The sequence below is a fragment of the Eptesicus fuscus genome, chromosome 15 (assembly GCF_027574615.1).
Source record: "Eptesicus fuscus isolate TK198812 chromosome 15, DD_ASM_mEF_20220401, whole genome shotgun sequence".
Lineage (NCBI taxonomy): Eukaryota > Metazoa > Chordata > Mammalia > Chiroptera > Vespertilionidae > Eptesicus > Eptesicus fuscus.
Window position 1 is genome coordinate 49,015,050 of NC_072487.1, and position 13,780 is coordinate 49,028,829.

General features: G+C 57.3%; 1 protein-coding gene across 2 annotated transcripts; it reads right to left on the reverse strand.

Moving 5' to 3' along the window:
- Nucleotides 1-1,386: 1,386 nt before the first annotated feature.
- Nucleotides 1,387-7,065, reverse strand: AQP3 (aquaporin 3 (Gill blood group)). 2 transcript variants are annotated; one of them, XM_008141984.3, is made up of 6 exons: nucleotides 6,877-7,063; nucleotides 3,776-3,902; nucleotides 3,300-3,437; nucleotides 2,854-2,972; nucleotides 2,304-2,521; nucleotides 1,387-2,212 (listed from the first exon to the last, which is right to left on the reverse strand). In XM_008141984.3, the coding sequence occupies exons 1-6, from the start codon at nucleotides 6,982-6,984 to the stop codon at nucleotides 2,044-2,046; spliced, it is 879 nt and encodes a 292-aa protein (XP_008140206.1). In that variant the 5' UTR covers nucleotides 6,985-7,063; the 3' UTR covers nucleotides 1,387-2,043. The 2 variants fall into 2 exon arrangements, with proteins under 2 accessions (XP_008140206.1, XP_028002233.2); XM_028146432.2 differs by lacking the exon at nucleotides 2,304-2,521 and having other exon boundaries at nucleotides 6,877-7,065.
- Nucleotides 7,066-13,780: the final 6,715 nt, after the last annotated feature.

Here is a 13,780-nt window from a genome sequence, read left to right on the forward strand (position 1 = left end):
CACATGAGTTGCCCTTCCTCCCCCAGAGCCTGGGAAGGGAACACTCCCTCTGGCATGCTTCCCTCCAGCATTCCATCCACTCCTCTTGCGAGCTGGGGACAAAGAAGGGTGGAGACCTGAGATGGAGCTGCCTCCTCCCACCCTACCCCCAGAGTCCTCGCTGTGTGACCCTGCATTTGCCACCCACCCTCTCTGGGCTATGGTCTACTCATCTGTGAAGTGGCTGGGGAACAAGAGCTGGCTTAGCCTCTCACACTCACAGGTCTCCGGCCAACCCCAGGAACGCTCGGCGCCCCTGGGGTTAACTCTGCAGGAGGCTTGGGTTGAGGCCACCTTCCCTTTCATTCTCAGTGAAACCTGAGGACTGGGTGAGGAAGGAGAAGGTGAGAAGGAGCACGCGATCACCTGACAGAGCTTCCCGGCTCAGGGGTGCCAAGCCCTTTGCCTTCCTGCGCAGTCGGGGTCCCAGAGCCAGTCAGTCCAACCCCAGCCTTCCGGACTCGGATGTGACTCGGACTGGAGACCTGAACCCGGGGGAGACCAGGGTGTGTGCAGCGTGGTCTCTGGGATCGGACAACTGACCGTAGAAGACGGTGGGAGAGTGGGGATGGCTTCACGGAGCAGGAGGCATTAGAGCAGATCAGAAGGATTTTAGTGCGTGGACACTTTGGAGCAAAGGTCCGAGGTTAGGAAGGCACAGGAGCACACAAAGAGGTCTGGGGTGGATGGAGCCTTGTGAAGGGATGGCTGGGGCCAGGGGCCAGGGGCCAGGTCCTGCAGGGCCTGAATGCAGAGGGGCAGGGGCGGCAGGGCGGGGGGGAGGGTTGGATTGTCTCTGGACAGTGGGGAAAGCCATGGAATGAGACTCGCTTTCAGCAGGGGTTTCAGAACAATCCCTCTGGCTGCTGTATAGACTGACTGGGGCAGGCCTGGAGGTAGGGAAGCTGCTAAGGGGCTGTGACCAGGCAGTGAGTGGATTTTGGCTGGAGCCTGAACAGCTGCATGCTGTAGAAGACAATGCAGGTTCCCAGTCTGATTGGCCTCCTCCAGCAACAGAGAGCTCACTATTTCTTGGGTAGCAGCCCTCCCCTTAGGGCAGCTCTGCCTGGGAGAAAGTTCTCCTCTAGGCCAGGCTCAAGCCTCTCTTCCTAGGCTGATGGGGAGTGCAGGGATCAGGAAGGAGACGCCATTCACCGTGTGTGCGGGGACTCCCAGGGAGCGGGGAGAAAGTGCAGAACCGCTGAGTTCAAGCTGAGAGGACGGGGCTCTCGGACCTGTCTGCGTGCTCCCAGCTGGGCACGCTGGGTATTTGTGTCCAGATACACTGACGCTCCTTAGCTGGCCCCAGGGAAACAGCAGGACCAGCAGACAAATGTTGACACAATGGGCAGTTTTAGGCATATATTTTATTGTATTTTTTTTATAAAAGGCAAGAGTACATGTATTGAGTGGAGGATTAAAGAGTAAAGACCCTATTTAGAGTCTCCAACCCCTTCCCCCTAAAACTAAGACATCTGCTGTATTTTTTTTAAAAAAAGAGAAAATATGAAACTTATGACCTGGACTTCACCCCACCTTCTCATGCCTACATCATGACAAAAACACGTTATTCAGCTCCTACTTATATACAGTCAAAGGCTCACACCTGGGCTGTGGCCTCCTCCTCCCAGCCCTGCCCATATTCCCAGCGTACCGTCCCCAAAGCCTCCCCTGAGCCCCTGTTTGGAAAACAGGACAGACACACACACACACACTCACACAAGCACACGCACACACACACTCACATACCCGCTGCCCATTCCCTCCCTTGGGGAGACGAAGTTCTGTTGGCCCTACGCTCTGTCCATCACAGTTTAAGGACAGTGGCCTGAAGTCCTTCGTGGGCAGGGTCCAGTGGAAAATCCTGGAGGGACTGTCCAGAGGGGTGGGGGCAGACAAGGAGCTTCTCAGACTGGAGGAGGGTCGTGAGGGGGGCTTCCAGGGAGCAGCCCCTGCACAGTCCGTGGATCCTCCAGGGAGAGGGGCAGGGGTGGCCCTGCCCACTCAGACCTGCTCCTTGTGCTTCACGTGGGCCAGCTTCACATTCTCCTGCTCGGTGGAGGGTGGAGGCTGCTCCAGGTGGCAGCCGATCATGACCTGGTACACGAAGACTCCCGCAATGGAGCCCAGGAGCGGGGAGACGATGGGCACCCACCACCACTGGCGGCCGGTCCTGGAGGGGTGGGCAGAATATGGAGTGAGGGGAGGGTGGGGCCAGCAGAGGGAAGGCAAGCTGAGGCTGGCTGGGTGGGGGTGGCACTCACGTGAACACTTCCGAGCCCCAGCCGGCGATGGCGGTGAAGAGGCGGGGGCCGAAGTCCCGGGCAGGGTTGACAGCGTAGCCAGAGTTGAAGCCCATGGAGGTGCCGATGACCAGAACCACCAGGCCCACGGTGAAGGCCTCCAGGCCCCGGGGGACGGGGTTGTTGTAGGGGTCCACGATGGCCAGCACGCACACGATGAGGGAGGCGGTGCCGATGAACTGGGGAGCGCGGAGAGCAGGGTGAGAGGTGGCCCCCGCCCCACCCTCCGGCCCCTCCTCTGGGCCTCTGGCTTCCCTCCAGCTCTTAGTCTTGTCACCGCCCGCCCGCATTCTCCTCGATGGGACAGGGGTGCTAGGATTTTCTCAGGGATAAGGATCCTCTGGGGAGCTGGTTCAATATAAAAGCTGCCATTCTGACTCTGATGGAGGTGTCCCCACACTTTGAGAAACTCTGCTTTAGGCAAGGAGTCCTGTCCCCCAGCCAACCCATCGGCAGCCCAGGGCAGCCTGGTCCCCTCCCTGTGTTCCCTTCACATGCCCCCAGCCCGTACCTGGTCGAAGAAGCCATTGACCATGTCCAAGTGTCCAGAAGGATAGGTGGCAAAGATGCCGGCTGTGCCGTTGGGGCCCGAGACTACAAGCTGGTTGTCGGCAAAGGCCCAGATTGCATCTGATGACAGATGAAACCCCACGCGGGTGAGTGCAGAGGCCTGAGCCCAGTTTCTCCTCTCTGGCTGGGCCCATCCTCCCAGGGGTCATGGGTAAGTAGAACCACTGCTGTTTACTCAGGAGCCGGAGGCAGTGAGGTGGGTGGGGTGAGGGCCTATTGTGGCCCAACTCGTTTATTTCCCCTGTGCCCCGCACCTTGGGGCTCGCGCGTGAAGGAGTGAGTCATGAGCCAGGGGCCTGGGCAGGCCCCAGCTGTCTGTCACCGGAAGGCCTGATGCCAGCAGGTGCCCAGTAGAAGGAGGGGGTAGTGGAGGAGGGTAATGCTTACCATAGTACAGCCCAAAAACGATCCCAGCGCCCAGGAAGGCTCCCAGGGTCTGAGCCAGGGTATAGATGGGCAGCTTGATCCAGGGCTCTCTCGCCAGGAAGCACATGGCAAAGGTCACAGCAGGGTTCAGGTGGGCCCCTGCACAGATGGGAAATGGGACCTATTGGCCATCGCCTGCCACCGTGGGGAGGCCAGGATTCCACACCACCTTCATGCTCCCCGTCTCTGGCCCGGGGAGCAGGGGTGCAGAGAAGGGTTTCTTGTACCAGATGGCGGGTTGGATTGTGGAACAGGCCAACTCTGCTAACCTCTGATTCCAAGGTGAGAGTCAGAGTCTAAGTACCAAGTTCCTTCTCCACTCCCCTCACAAGTTCATCTCCACTCACAGCTATGCCCCGCCCTTGGGAATGTCCCCCCACCCCACTCCCCACTGGGACCCCTCGTGAGAATGCTTTGAGGGTGGAGCAAGGCCTTACCGGAGACCTGGCCAGCGATGAGGATGCCCAGGGTGACGGCAAAGCCAAAGGCCAGGTTGATGGTAAGGAAACCACCATGGGTGCCCCGGCTGAGCACCACCTGGGCCACGGAGCCACAGCCGAACATCTGTGTCAGGAAACAGAAAAGGCAGGAGGGTGAGGCCCGGCTGAGGCACAGCAACTCTCACTCCAGAGGGAAGGGTGAAGCCAGCAACCGCTGCCTGCCCCATCCCGAGGACGGAAGGCCGGTCCTGGCCTTCCACCGAAACCCCTCCTGCTGCTGTTGCACTCTGAGGAGAAGCAGACATGCCCTCCCACCCGCGAGGTCCCAACTCTACATAACAGGTCCCCGTGGAAGCAGAGTCTGCAACTGGGAGCCCTAAAGATGGCTGGCCATCTTCACTGATTTTTCTTGAATCTCAACAGGAGTGGGGTGGAGGGCAACAGTTTTCATCTTAGCAGTTTCTCCCAGCCCTTCACTCACTCATCCCCCACCTGCAGTTGCCTCCCTTTTTGCCCTAAAGAAGAGCTAGGTGGTGGTTGGTGGTGGTGGTGGTGATGGTGGTGGTGGTGGTGGTGGTGGTGGTGGTGGTGGTTGTGGTGGTGATGGTGGTGATGGGGGCGGCACAAAGAAATAGGGAGGAGGCCAAAAGTTAGGTTGAATCCACCTCTCCTGAATCTGGGATGTCCGAGCCCCTGCCCATGCCCCTGGCTTCCCTCAGCCCCTCTCAGCACCCTCGCCCTCTTTGATCTGTCCCTGTCCCAGAGCCTCCTCTCTCCACCAGCCCTGACCTCTCTGCCCCCAGTGATCCAGGCCACCCCCCTCCACCCCCCGCTCAGATGTGGAGGTCCTAAAGACAATAAGTGGCTCCTCTCACTAGCCCTAGTCCAGGCCTCTGGGCAGTGGAAGTGGGGGAGATTAGTTCTAAGCTCTCTGCCAGGGATGGGGGGATTCAAGAGGACTAAAGTCCTACAAGGACAGAATGTACTGTTTCCCTTGTTCAAATGTATAAATGCTTCTGCACCAGTTGTAAAGAGCTGTTGCCGTGAGCGCCCCGAGTATCCCCCAAAGCTGCCCCAGCCCCTGCCCAGGTCTCCTCTTTCACCTTCCCGTAACTAAAGGTTTGATATTACCCAGCAGGCAATTTCCGAGACCCGTGCTAAGGGTCCTTGTCCGTTCTGATGGGTCAGTGCCCTGCTGTACTGGGTGGTTAAGCATTCTCATTATCATCCCTCAGAAAGATCAAGAGATAGTGGAGAAGCCAGCGGCACAGGTGAGGCAGGGCAAAGGTGTACCGGCAGGTGCAAGCAAAGATCAGAGGTGGTGAGTATGTGGGGGCAGGAGGACGGACAGGCATGTGTGGGTCCGGGGAACTTGCTGCGCTTGGCAGGCTCTGCTCTCAGTTCCTCGCCCGCCTGAAGGCCAAACCTGGCTCCATCCCAGGGAGGCCTTGGAGTGAGAAGCTGTCCGAGCCAGTTCTACCACCTTGGGGCTAATCTTCCTCTTCCTCACCCTCCTTCTCCCCAGCGCCCCCTCCTTACTAGGTACCCCAGAGAAAGGGGCTTTCCTTGCCCTCAAGCCAATTCTGATCCCACTGCTGCAGGCTCTAGGCCCCCCAACCCTCAGAGGTGTACGCAGGCAAGCCCTCACCCACCTCTCGGGGTCTCCCACGCCTGGCTCTTTCTCTCCAGGCTGCCCTGAGGTGCTGCTTTTCACTGACACCCAATGCCTCGCTCACCTGAGCCTGAAACCCTCCTTCCTGGGCTCAGCACTGGGCCTGACCGCTCCTTCGTGGGGAGGTGAACTGAGACTTGGGAGAGGACAGGGAGGCCCCTCTGTGAACGTGGAAAACAATGTCCCCTGTCCTGGCTGCTCTCAAACGGAGCGGGGGGAGGGGGGTTTGGATCCTACCTTGGGCAGGGAGTGGGGGACCAAGCCTCTGGGACAGGAGAATGATAGGTACCTGCCCCACTCCTGTCCTGGCCCAGGGGAGAGAAGGTATGGGGATGACTGGTAGGGCCACTCGCCTTGTGAGGGGCTGTGGATAAAGTGCCCCCCTGGTTTCCTTCCCCCCCCCTTCCTGTTTCCAGAGGTGAGTCTCAGCTCTCCTCTTCCCACAGTGCCGTTCCATCACCACCACCCATTGGAGGGGCGGGGGGTGGGGGCACGCCAGCCCTCCCTGCCTCTGGTTAAGCTTCCAAGTCCGCAGGGGCTGGCAGGTCTGCATAGGACCTAGGGCTGGGGCTGGGGCAGGAACGGAGTAGCCTGCCCACTACAAGGGAGCAACTCAACCCAGAGGTAACCAGCGGGGAAAACATGTAACCACCACAGGAGCGGCGGACAATGAGAAACTGGGACAGGAAATGGGGACTCTTAACCGCTGTGTCTGCCAGACCCAAAAAAAAAATGCAAACAGAGTCACCCAGGAACAACCCAGGGACGAAACTGTGTCACCAGGGAGTACCTGGGTCTGGGGAGTAACCCAGCAGGGGAAGTGTCCACTCAGAGAACCCAGAGAGTAGCTCGGAGCCTGGGTAACTGACAGGGTCTGGGAGTGGCTCAGCAGGAGGGGAGCAACGTCAGGGACACCGCTTCCTCTGGCCTGGGCCCCACTGCCTTCCACAGCCCCCTATCTGCCGGAGCCTGCTTTCCCCTCCTCTGCTGTGTGCGCCCTGCGGGCCTCCGCCCTCTGCCCCAACCCGTGGCAAACTGTCCTCATGGGAACTTTTGGACTTTCTGAGGCTTAATTATTCATTAGGGGCCAGATATCAGAAGCCAAATAGCCTACTAGGGGCCCATCTGCCTCTGCCCGGACTGTGTCCTGGGCTGGGACTCTGAGAACCTGGGGAGCCTTGGGAGCCTGGAGAAAGGGCTGGAGGTCCCAGAGGGTGGGCTGGGTCACTGGGGAGTGACAGCCCTAATAGATGGGGTCAAAGCTAGGGGGGGAGGGAAGCGCGCTCTGGGAGGGATCAAAGTGGGGATCAGAGCTGGGAGAAGGGTCAGGGCTGTCTGGAAAAGCACAGCCCCCCCCCCCTCCCATGAGCAGGGTTAGGGCGCGTAGGGGCGGGGACAGAGGGGATTCCCTGGTCCCCCCACTCACCACGAGGATGAGGGTTCCCAGGCACTCCGCCAGCGCCTGGCGAAGCAGCCGGTAGCGGATGTGGAGCATCTCCCCGCAGCGGTTCACCAGCTCCTTCTGTCGACCCATGTTGGGGGCAGTTAGCGGCGCGGACAGGTGGCGGAGCGCGGAGGGCGGCGGGCTGGGCGCAGTGCCCGGGAGCGCGGGCTGGCGCCCTTTATAGCAGCTGGAGGCACAGGTCCCGCCCGCCCCGCCGCCCCGCCCGCCCCGTCCTGCTTCGCACGCGTTCAGCCCGCCCGGCCCCGCAGGAGTGGGCGGCCACCCCACACCTTGCCTGGGAGGCTGGTGGGGATGCGGGGTTGGGGGGAGCTAATGAGGAAGGTGGAGGAACGTGGGGTGTGAGGGACCTTAGGAGTGAGGGTGGCCCCGGAGAGCATTGGGGGAGGATGTGTCTTGGAGGCTGAGAGCCAACGGTGGGGTACAGGCATGTGCAGGACGTGGCTGGGGAGAATGCAGCTGCCAGGAGGATGGCTGGACCCAGCATGTCCTCAGTCAGGGGGCTGGAGGGAGGAGGCTGTGGGCGCCAAGGGGCATGTGCAGGACGTGGTGCACACACAGAACGCGTGCTGAGCTCCAGCCAGAGTGCACGGGCCTTTGCTCCTTCCGCTGTGAGTGCTTCACATGTTGCATGACCAGCTCTGTCCACACATGACATCTGTCTTGTATGCCTAATCACACTTGCTGGGCCTCATTTCTCATGGCTGTGCACATCTTGTCTGCTCTGGCTGAGTTAACTGACGTGGTCACACATGTACCTGAGTGCATTTTGCACATGGCTCCAGAGCCTGAACTGAAGTTGTCCTGACATGTCACATGCCACATGCTTGCCCGAAGAGTAAGTCCCAGCTGGGTTTGTTTTCCTTAATTTTTTTGTTACTCCTCACCCGAGGATATTTTTTCCCACTGATTTTTTTTTTTTTTTAAGAGAATGGAAGGGAGGGGGAGAGACAGAGAGAGAAACATCGATGTGAGTGACACATCGACCGGTTGCTTCCCGACCAGGGTGGGGATTGAGCCTACAACCAAGTAGGTGCCATTGACCGGAATTGAATTCGCAACCCTTCAGTCCTCCAGCTGACACTCTAACCACTGAGCACCCAGCTAGGGGCCAGCTGGTTTTCACCCTCTCCCCTCCCACTCTGGTTGGTCCCATCCAAGGGAGAGTGTCCTTTTAAGAGATTAAATTGCCACCCTAACCGGTTTGGCTCTGTGGATAGAGTGTCGGCCTGTGGACTCAAGGGTCCCAGGTTCGATTCCGGTCAAGGGCATGTACCTTGGTTGCAGGCACATCCCCAGTAGGGGGTCTGCAGGAGGCAGCTGATCGATGTTTCTAACTCTCTATCCCTCTCCCTTCCTCCCTGTAAAAAATCAATAAAACATTTTTTTTTTTAAAGAGAGATTAAACTGCCTAAACTGTTGGGGAGTCAGCCCCATCTGAGGAGTGGGTGTTGTTCAACAATTGGGAATCTGGGGTTTGATGGCCTGGGCCCAACTCCCACAGACTGGAAGCAGATATGCCCTCACTCCAGGCCCATTCACAGCACTGCCAGGGAGACCAAAGAAATCGCTTTTGCCAGATGAACTTAACCCAAGTGGGCTAAGGGCCTTGGTAACTTGTCCCTTGAGAAATGGCTGTCAGAAATAAAGGTTCCAAAGGTGACTAAAGCCCAAAGAGATGGGATTTAGCAATACATATCAGGTAAATTTACACACATGTACTCACATGCATACAAGCGTGTGCACACACACACACACACACACACACACACACACACCCTGAGGCTGACAGCCACACAGCCTATGGACACTGAGCTCTGGTCACATGCTCAAGGGGTCCCATTTACATGAGAACCTGGTCATATATATGAAACCCACATACAACATCTCTCACACCCTTGGCTCAGAGAGATGCACCCCACCCTCTGGGCCCCCATGGGCTGGGAGGTCCCATGGTGAATCAGGGAGCCATCACTGAGTGTCTGCCCACCGCCCCGCCGCCAGTGCGTGACTCAGGACGGAACCCTAGACTCCTGGTGCCAGGGCCCAGATTGGGAAGGGGGGACATGCCGCCCTCTCTTCTCCTGCCTCATGATGCACTTCTCAGCTCCTCGCTGCCTCGGGTGGGGCTGCAAAGGCAGCATAGGTGGGAGCAGGCAAGGGAGTCCTCAACAGTGAATGGAAGTGGAGAACCCCAGCCCAGAGCACCTTCTCCTGGGCCTGTCAGCCTGGCCTGGGACCCAGAGCAGGGGAGAGGAACAGGGGCAGCTCTGCCACCAGCAGGCACACACAAGGTTCCTTCCTGTGCACAGTTTGCACTCAGCTCACGTAGGTGTTCCCATGTGCTGCAGGGGAGGGCAGATCACACATGCAGCCAAGGACTTGCCTATCTTGTTCACATTAAGCAGCATTTATTAACACGTGTGCACCTACATGTACTCCCATATGTGTGCAGGTATGTACGTGCCCACCTATAATCTGAGGCTACAGTTCACCACAGAGCATCTTTGCCACCCCCCCCTAATGGATGCAGCTCCATGCCAAGGCACATGGTTTGGCAAAAGGAACAAGAGCTGGCTCCCGTTTCTCTATGGTCCCGAATCAGGGCTCAACCTTCAGGACCATGTCCCCATACACTCCCACCAAACTCGTTCCTCTCTGTAACTGGTGGTTACACGCATATTCATATACGTGCATACACATGCACATTGGTATGTGTTAGGGTTGGAGCTGAGAGGGTATGGGTAGGGTTTCATACTTCCTAATGGGCCTGAGAGGGCCCTGCCTGGAGGAGGGGAAGGATGACAGCAAAGCCCATGTCCCTGTCAGCTCTCCTGAGGTCATTTGGGATTAAGAGGGGTCAGGGCCTGAGGACGCCTGTCCGTAAACACCAGGCTAGTGTAGTCCATGTGCATGGCGCCCCCTGGCTGAAACGGCAGAAGGAGGCCTGGCTTCACAGAGAAGAGAGTGAGTTTGGCGAGGCCCTGACTGAGTTACACAGCTTCCCTGGAGCCCTCGGGGCTCCCTGTTGTGCTTTGAGAAGGAAAGCCAAGGCCGAGTGCAGGCTGGAACCCAGCCTACCTGGGAGCTCCCGGAGGCGGCTCCATCTCCCAGGGCGTCTTGAGCAAGGTCTGTGTCTCACCTGGGTGGAAGGGCTGAGCTCATGAAGGGGCCTTGACCCATCCACCCGTGGGAGGCTGTGACTCCTTGAGGTCAGAGCTGGGGGAGTGGGTTCCCGGTCAAGGGAAGGGCTGAAGATGCAAGTCCCAGCCTGCTGAATCAGAGGGGTTGGCTGGGGCCCTGTAAGGAGTGGGGTGTGGAACGCCCTTCATTTCCTGTCCCCCAAAACATTTTTGCCTGAATGGGTGCAGCCTGAAACAGCAGAAGAGACATGGGCTTTGCTGTCAGCAAGTGGGATGAAGAAGAGTAGCAACATAGAAAATGAATAATGCTACAATCCCCCCAGCCTCCCTGACCCCCCTAACCTCTTCCAGAGCATTGGAGCAGGGTGATGGAGGGGCAGACCAAAACAGACACAGGCATTTCCAATTTATTTTTATTTATTTACTTACTTACTTATCCTCATCCAAGGGTATTTTCTCCACTGGTTTTTAGAGAGAGTGGAAGGGAGGGGGAGAGACACAGAGAGAGAAACATGGATGTGAGAGAGACATCTATCAGAGATATGTGATCTTGACCAGAAGCAAACCCGCCACCCTTCAGTTGCGGGCTGACACTCAAACTACTGAGCCAGACCAGCCAGGGTCACATTTTCAGTTTTAGAATGTACTTCCTCCCACATACAAAACAATCCCCAGAAGTGGGTATATTTTTTTCCCTTTTCACAAATGACAAAACTGAAGTTTGGAGAGAAGTCACTTGCTAAGGTCTCGTTTGACCACTGAATATTGAGCTTGGGATTCAAACCCCATGGGGATGGGGAGAGGAGGTGGAAAGGACAGAGACCGGGGAGCCACAGGAAGTCCCTTCACGCGTGAGCCCCCTTTCTAGAGCGCGCACCTCTCTTAGGCCACTGCTGGGCTCCCCTCCTGTTTCCGGGCCTTTGGAGTCGGGGTAGCTGTGGGCTGGCTTGGGGAGTGGAGAACAGAGATGAATCACTGTATTATGAGCGTCTCCAGACTGGGGGGCGGGCAAGCATCTCCTCCTACTGCGCCAACAGTCACCCCCTGTCTGCAGACAGACAGACGAGATGGCCAGGAACATGTGGATGGGAACTGCCCCCTCAGGCACCTCCAGCCAGATGAGCATCTGGACCTTGAGAAAATCTTCCTTTTAGCCCATCTCCTGGGGCCTCTGGGTTTACTTCCTGGTGTCCCTGAGATGCCCTCGGCACCCTTTGAGGACAGCAGAGGGTCATGGAGGGGCGTCAGAGGGATGGGATAGAGACGTAGACCTCTTGCTGAGTCTCAGGGGCAGGCTGGCGGGGGCAGAGCCCTCTTACAGACCTGGAATTTCAGTTCTAAACCTGGCTTGGCCACTGACCAGTCAGGGGACCTGGCCAGCTCTCTTCCCTCACCTCTCAGAGCCTCAGCGTTTTCATCAGCCACCTGGAAGTTTCAGGTGGAGTCCTCCCCCAACCCCAGACCCAGGGCCTCTGTCAGAATCAAACAAGATTGTGGAGTTTTTCAGGCTTTGAAAACTGTATTATACAGTCAACATAGAAGAAATGATTCATTTCAGAAGCTGCCTCCTTGATCAGAGCCTCATTTCTTCATGTGTGACTAGCCACATGTGTTCTTGGCTGTGTGTATGCATGTATCCAAGGAGGTCTGTGTGTACATGTGGGCAGCCATGGGGTCCACACATGTATGGATGTATCCATGAGGGCCTGTGTGGGCAAATGTGTGTCCAAGGGGGTCTGTGTGTGGCCTTGTCTGGGACTAGCTATGGATCTGTGTCCAGTGTTTATAAAAGCCAGAGACAGGAGACGGGGATCTGGTAAGGAGTCTGAAGAGGCACTGGCTGGACACTTGGGCGTGCCCCATGCCAGCCCGGGAAGAGTGGGGGTAGTGACATGAAGCTGACACAGACCGGGCTATCACTGCACACAGGCCGAGGGTGTCTAGAGGGCTCTGGTTCACACCTCAGGACCAAATTCCTGGAGCCCCTGGGTATTGAGCTGGGATTCAAACCCCATGGGGATGGGGAGATGGGCCTTCTGATTTCTCATCTCCCTCCTCACTAACAGGAAAGCTCCTGGATCCAGGATGAGGTTGCTTCAGAGGATGAGGAGTTAGAACCGGGGTCAAGGAAGAAGGTAAGCTCAAAGGCTTCCTGTGGGGCCTGAACCAAGGCCCCCAGCATTTGCCTGGTCCCTGAAACCAGTAAGAGCCTGGGGCATCCTTTAGGCTGAGGCAATCAGAGGGCTTCCCGGAGGAGGAAACATGTGGCTGGGGATTTTGGGGAGAGTCTTCCAGGTGAGAGACTGCTGGGGCAGGCCCTGGATAGGATGGGTGCTGGCCTGGTACCTGAAGTGAGCAGCCATAGGGAGGCCAGGAAGAGACACAACTAGCATAGGAAGGGCCTTGGGTTCCATATTAAGGGCCTGGATCTTACCCCGGGGTGGAGAGGGCAGAGATATTTAAGCTGTGCTTCTTTAAGCCTCAAGGGCTCTGAGGAAGCTCTCTGCAGCTGGAGCTGGGGTGAGGGAAACCAAGGAGGCAGAGCCCTGCCCCACCTCCTGCTCCAACCACAGCATTTTAACCATTTTACATCAAGGTTCTGAACAAAATTACAATTGACAAGTATTTCACTAAAAACAGTGGCTTAGCCCAAGCTGGTTTGGCTCAGTGGCTAGAGTGTCTGCCTGAGGAATAAAGGGTCCCAGGTTCGATTCCGGCCAAGAGCACATGCCTGAGTTTCGGGCTTGATTCCTCTCCCTCCCCCCCACACCCGCCGCCCCCCAAGTAGGGGGCATGCAGGAGGCAGCCAATCAATGATTCTCTCTCATCATTGATGTTCCATCTCTCTATCACTCCCCCTTCCTCTCCGAAATCAATAAAAACATTAAGGGGAAAAAAAAAAGAACAGTGGCTTATGGGAGACTTGAGGGTTTTAAGCAGGGGACTGATATGGTCTCCATTTGCCATTTAGAAGGATCCCTCCAGGTGGCTGAGTGGAGGCTGGGTAAGAAGGGGAAAGACTGAGGCCAGAAAGCCTGGAAGGAGGCCACAGAGGAGAGAAAGAGGCCAGAGCAATGGCTGTAGGGAGGGCGGGAGGTTTGGATTTGGGATTTAGTGGGCAGGGCAGATGGACAAGAAGCTGAAACTGAAAGTGGACAGAATTGAGTAGACAGGAACCTGAAGCTGAGGTGGGGCCCAGGAAAACTGCTCGGAAAGGCCTGGAAGGGTTGGGGCACAGATTCGGGAAGAAGACTCTGCATCTGGTGTTCCAGAAAGGTGATGGGTGTGTGTGTGAGCCCTGGTATACGCTCCCCTCTTCCCAGCTCAGTCTGGGGGCTAATTACAGGGCAGCCACCAGCTGCCTGCCCTAGGGGAGAGGACTCACAGGAGAAGGAGCCAGGGGAGAGGACAGGCTGTAGCAGGAGGTTCTGCAGTCAGACTTCAGGAATGACTTCCTGAGGGCCTCTGGACCTAGGGTCAGTGGTATCTGGGCTCCGGCGAGACCCCATTGGTTGGGAGATAAAGATGAGGCTGTTGTGGAGGGAGGTTGGGAAAGGTCAGGGTGCCACATCCGACTCTCTTTTTCAACCAAACATTTGGTCGTCAAGTGGAACAGGGGCTGGATCTCCATGATCCTTTACTCCCTCAGTCAGGGCCCAACCTTGGCATGGTCAGTCTTTAGGAGACCCCATCGCTGTCCTGTGGAGGTGTCCAGTCCGGGAGAA

Coding starts and splice junctions, on each gene's coding strand:
- AQP3 (XM_008141984.3), bottom strand. CDS start 6,984: ATGGGTCGACAGAAGGAGCTGGTGAACCGCTGCGGGGAGATGCTCCAC. Junction 2,973..3,299: donor CGTTTTTGGGCTGTACTATG/GTAAGCATTACC, acceptor ATCTGTCATCAG/ATGCAATCTGGGCCTTTGCC. Junction 2,213..2,303: donor TGGGGCTCGGAAGTGTTCAC/GTGAGTGCCACC, acceptor CCACCCCTCCAG/GACCGGCCGCCAGTGGTGGT.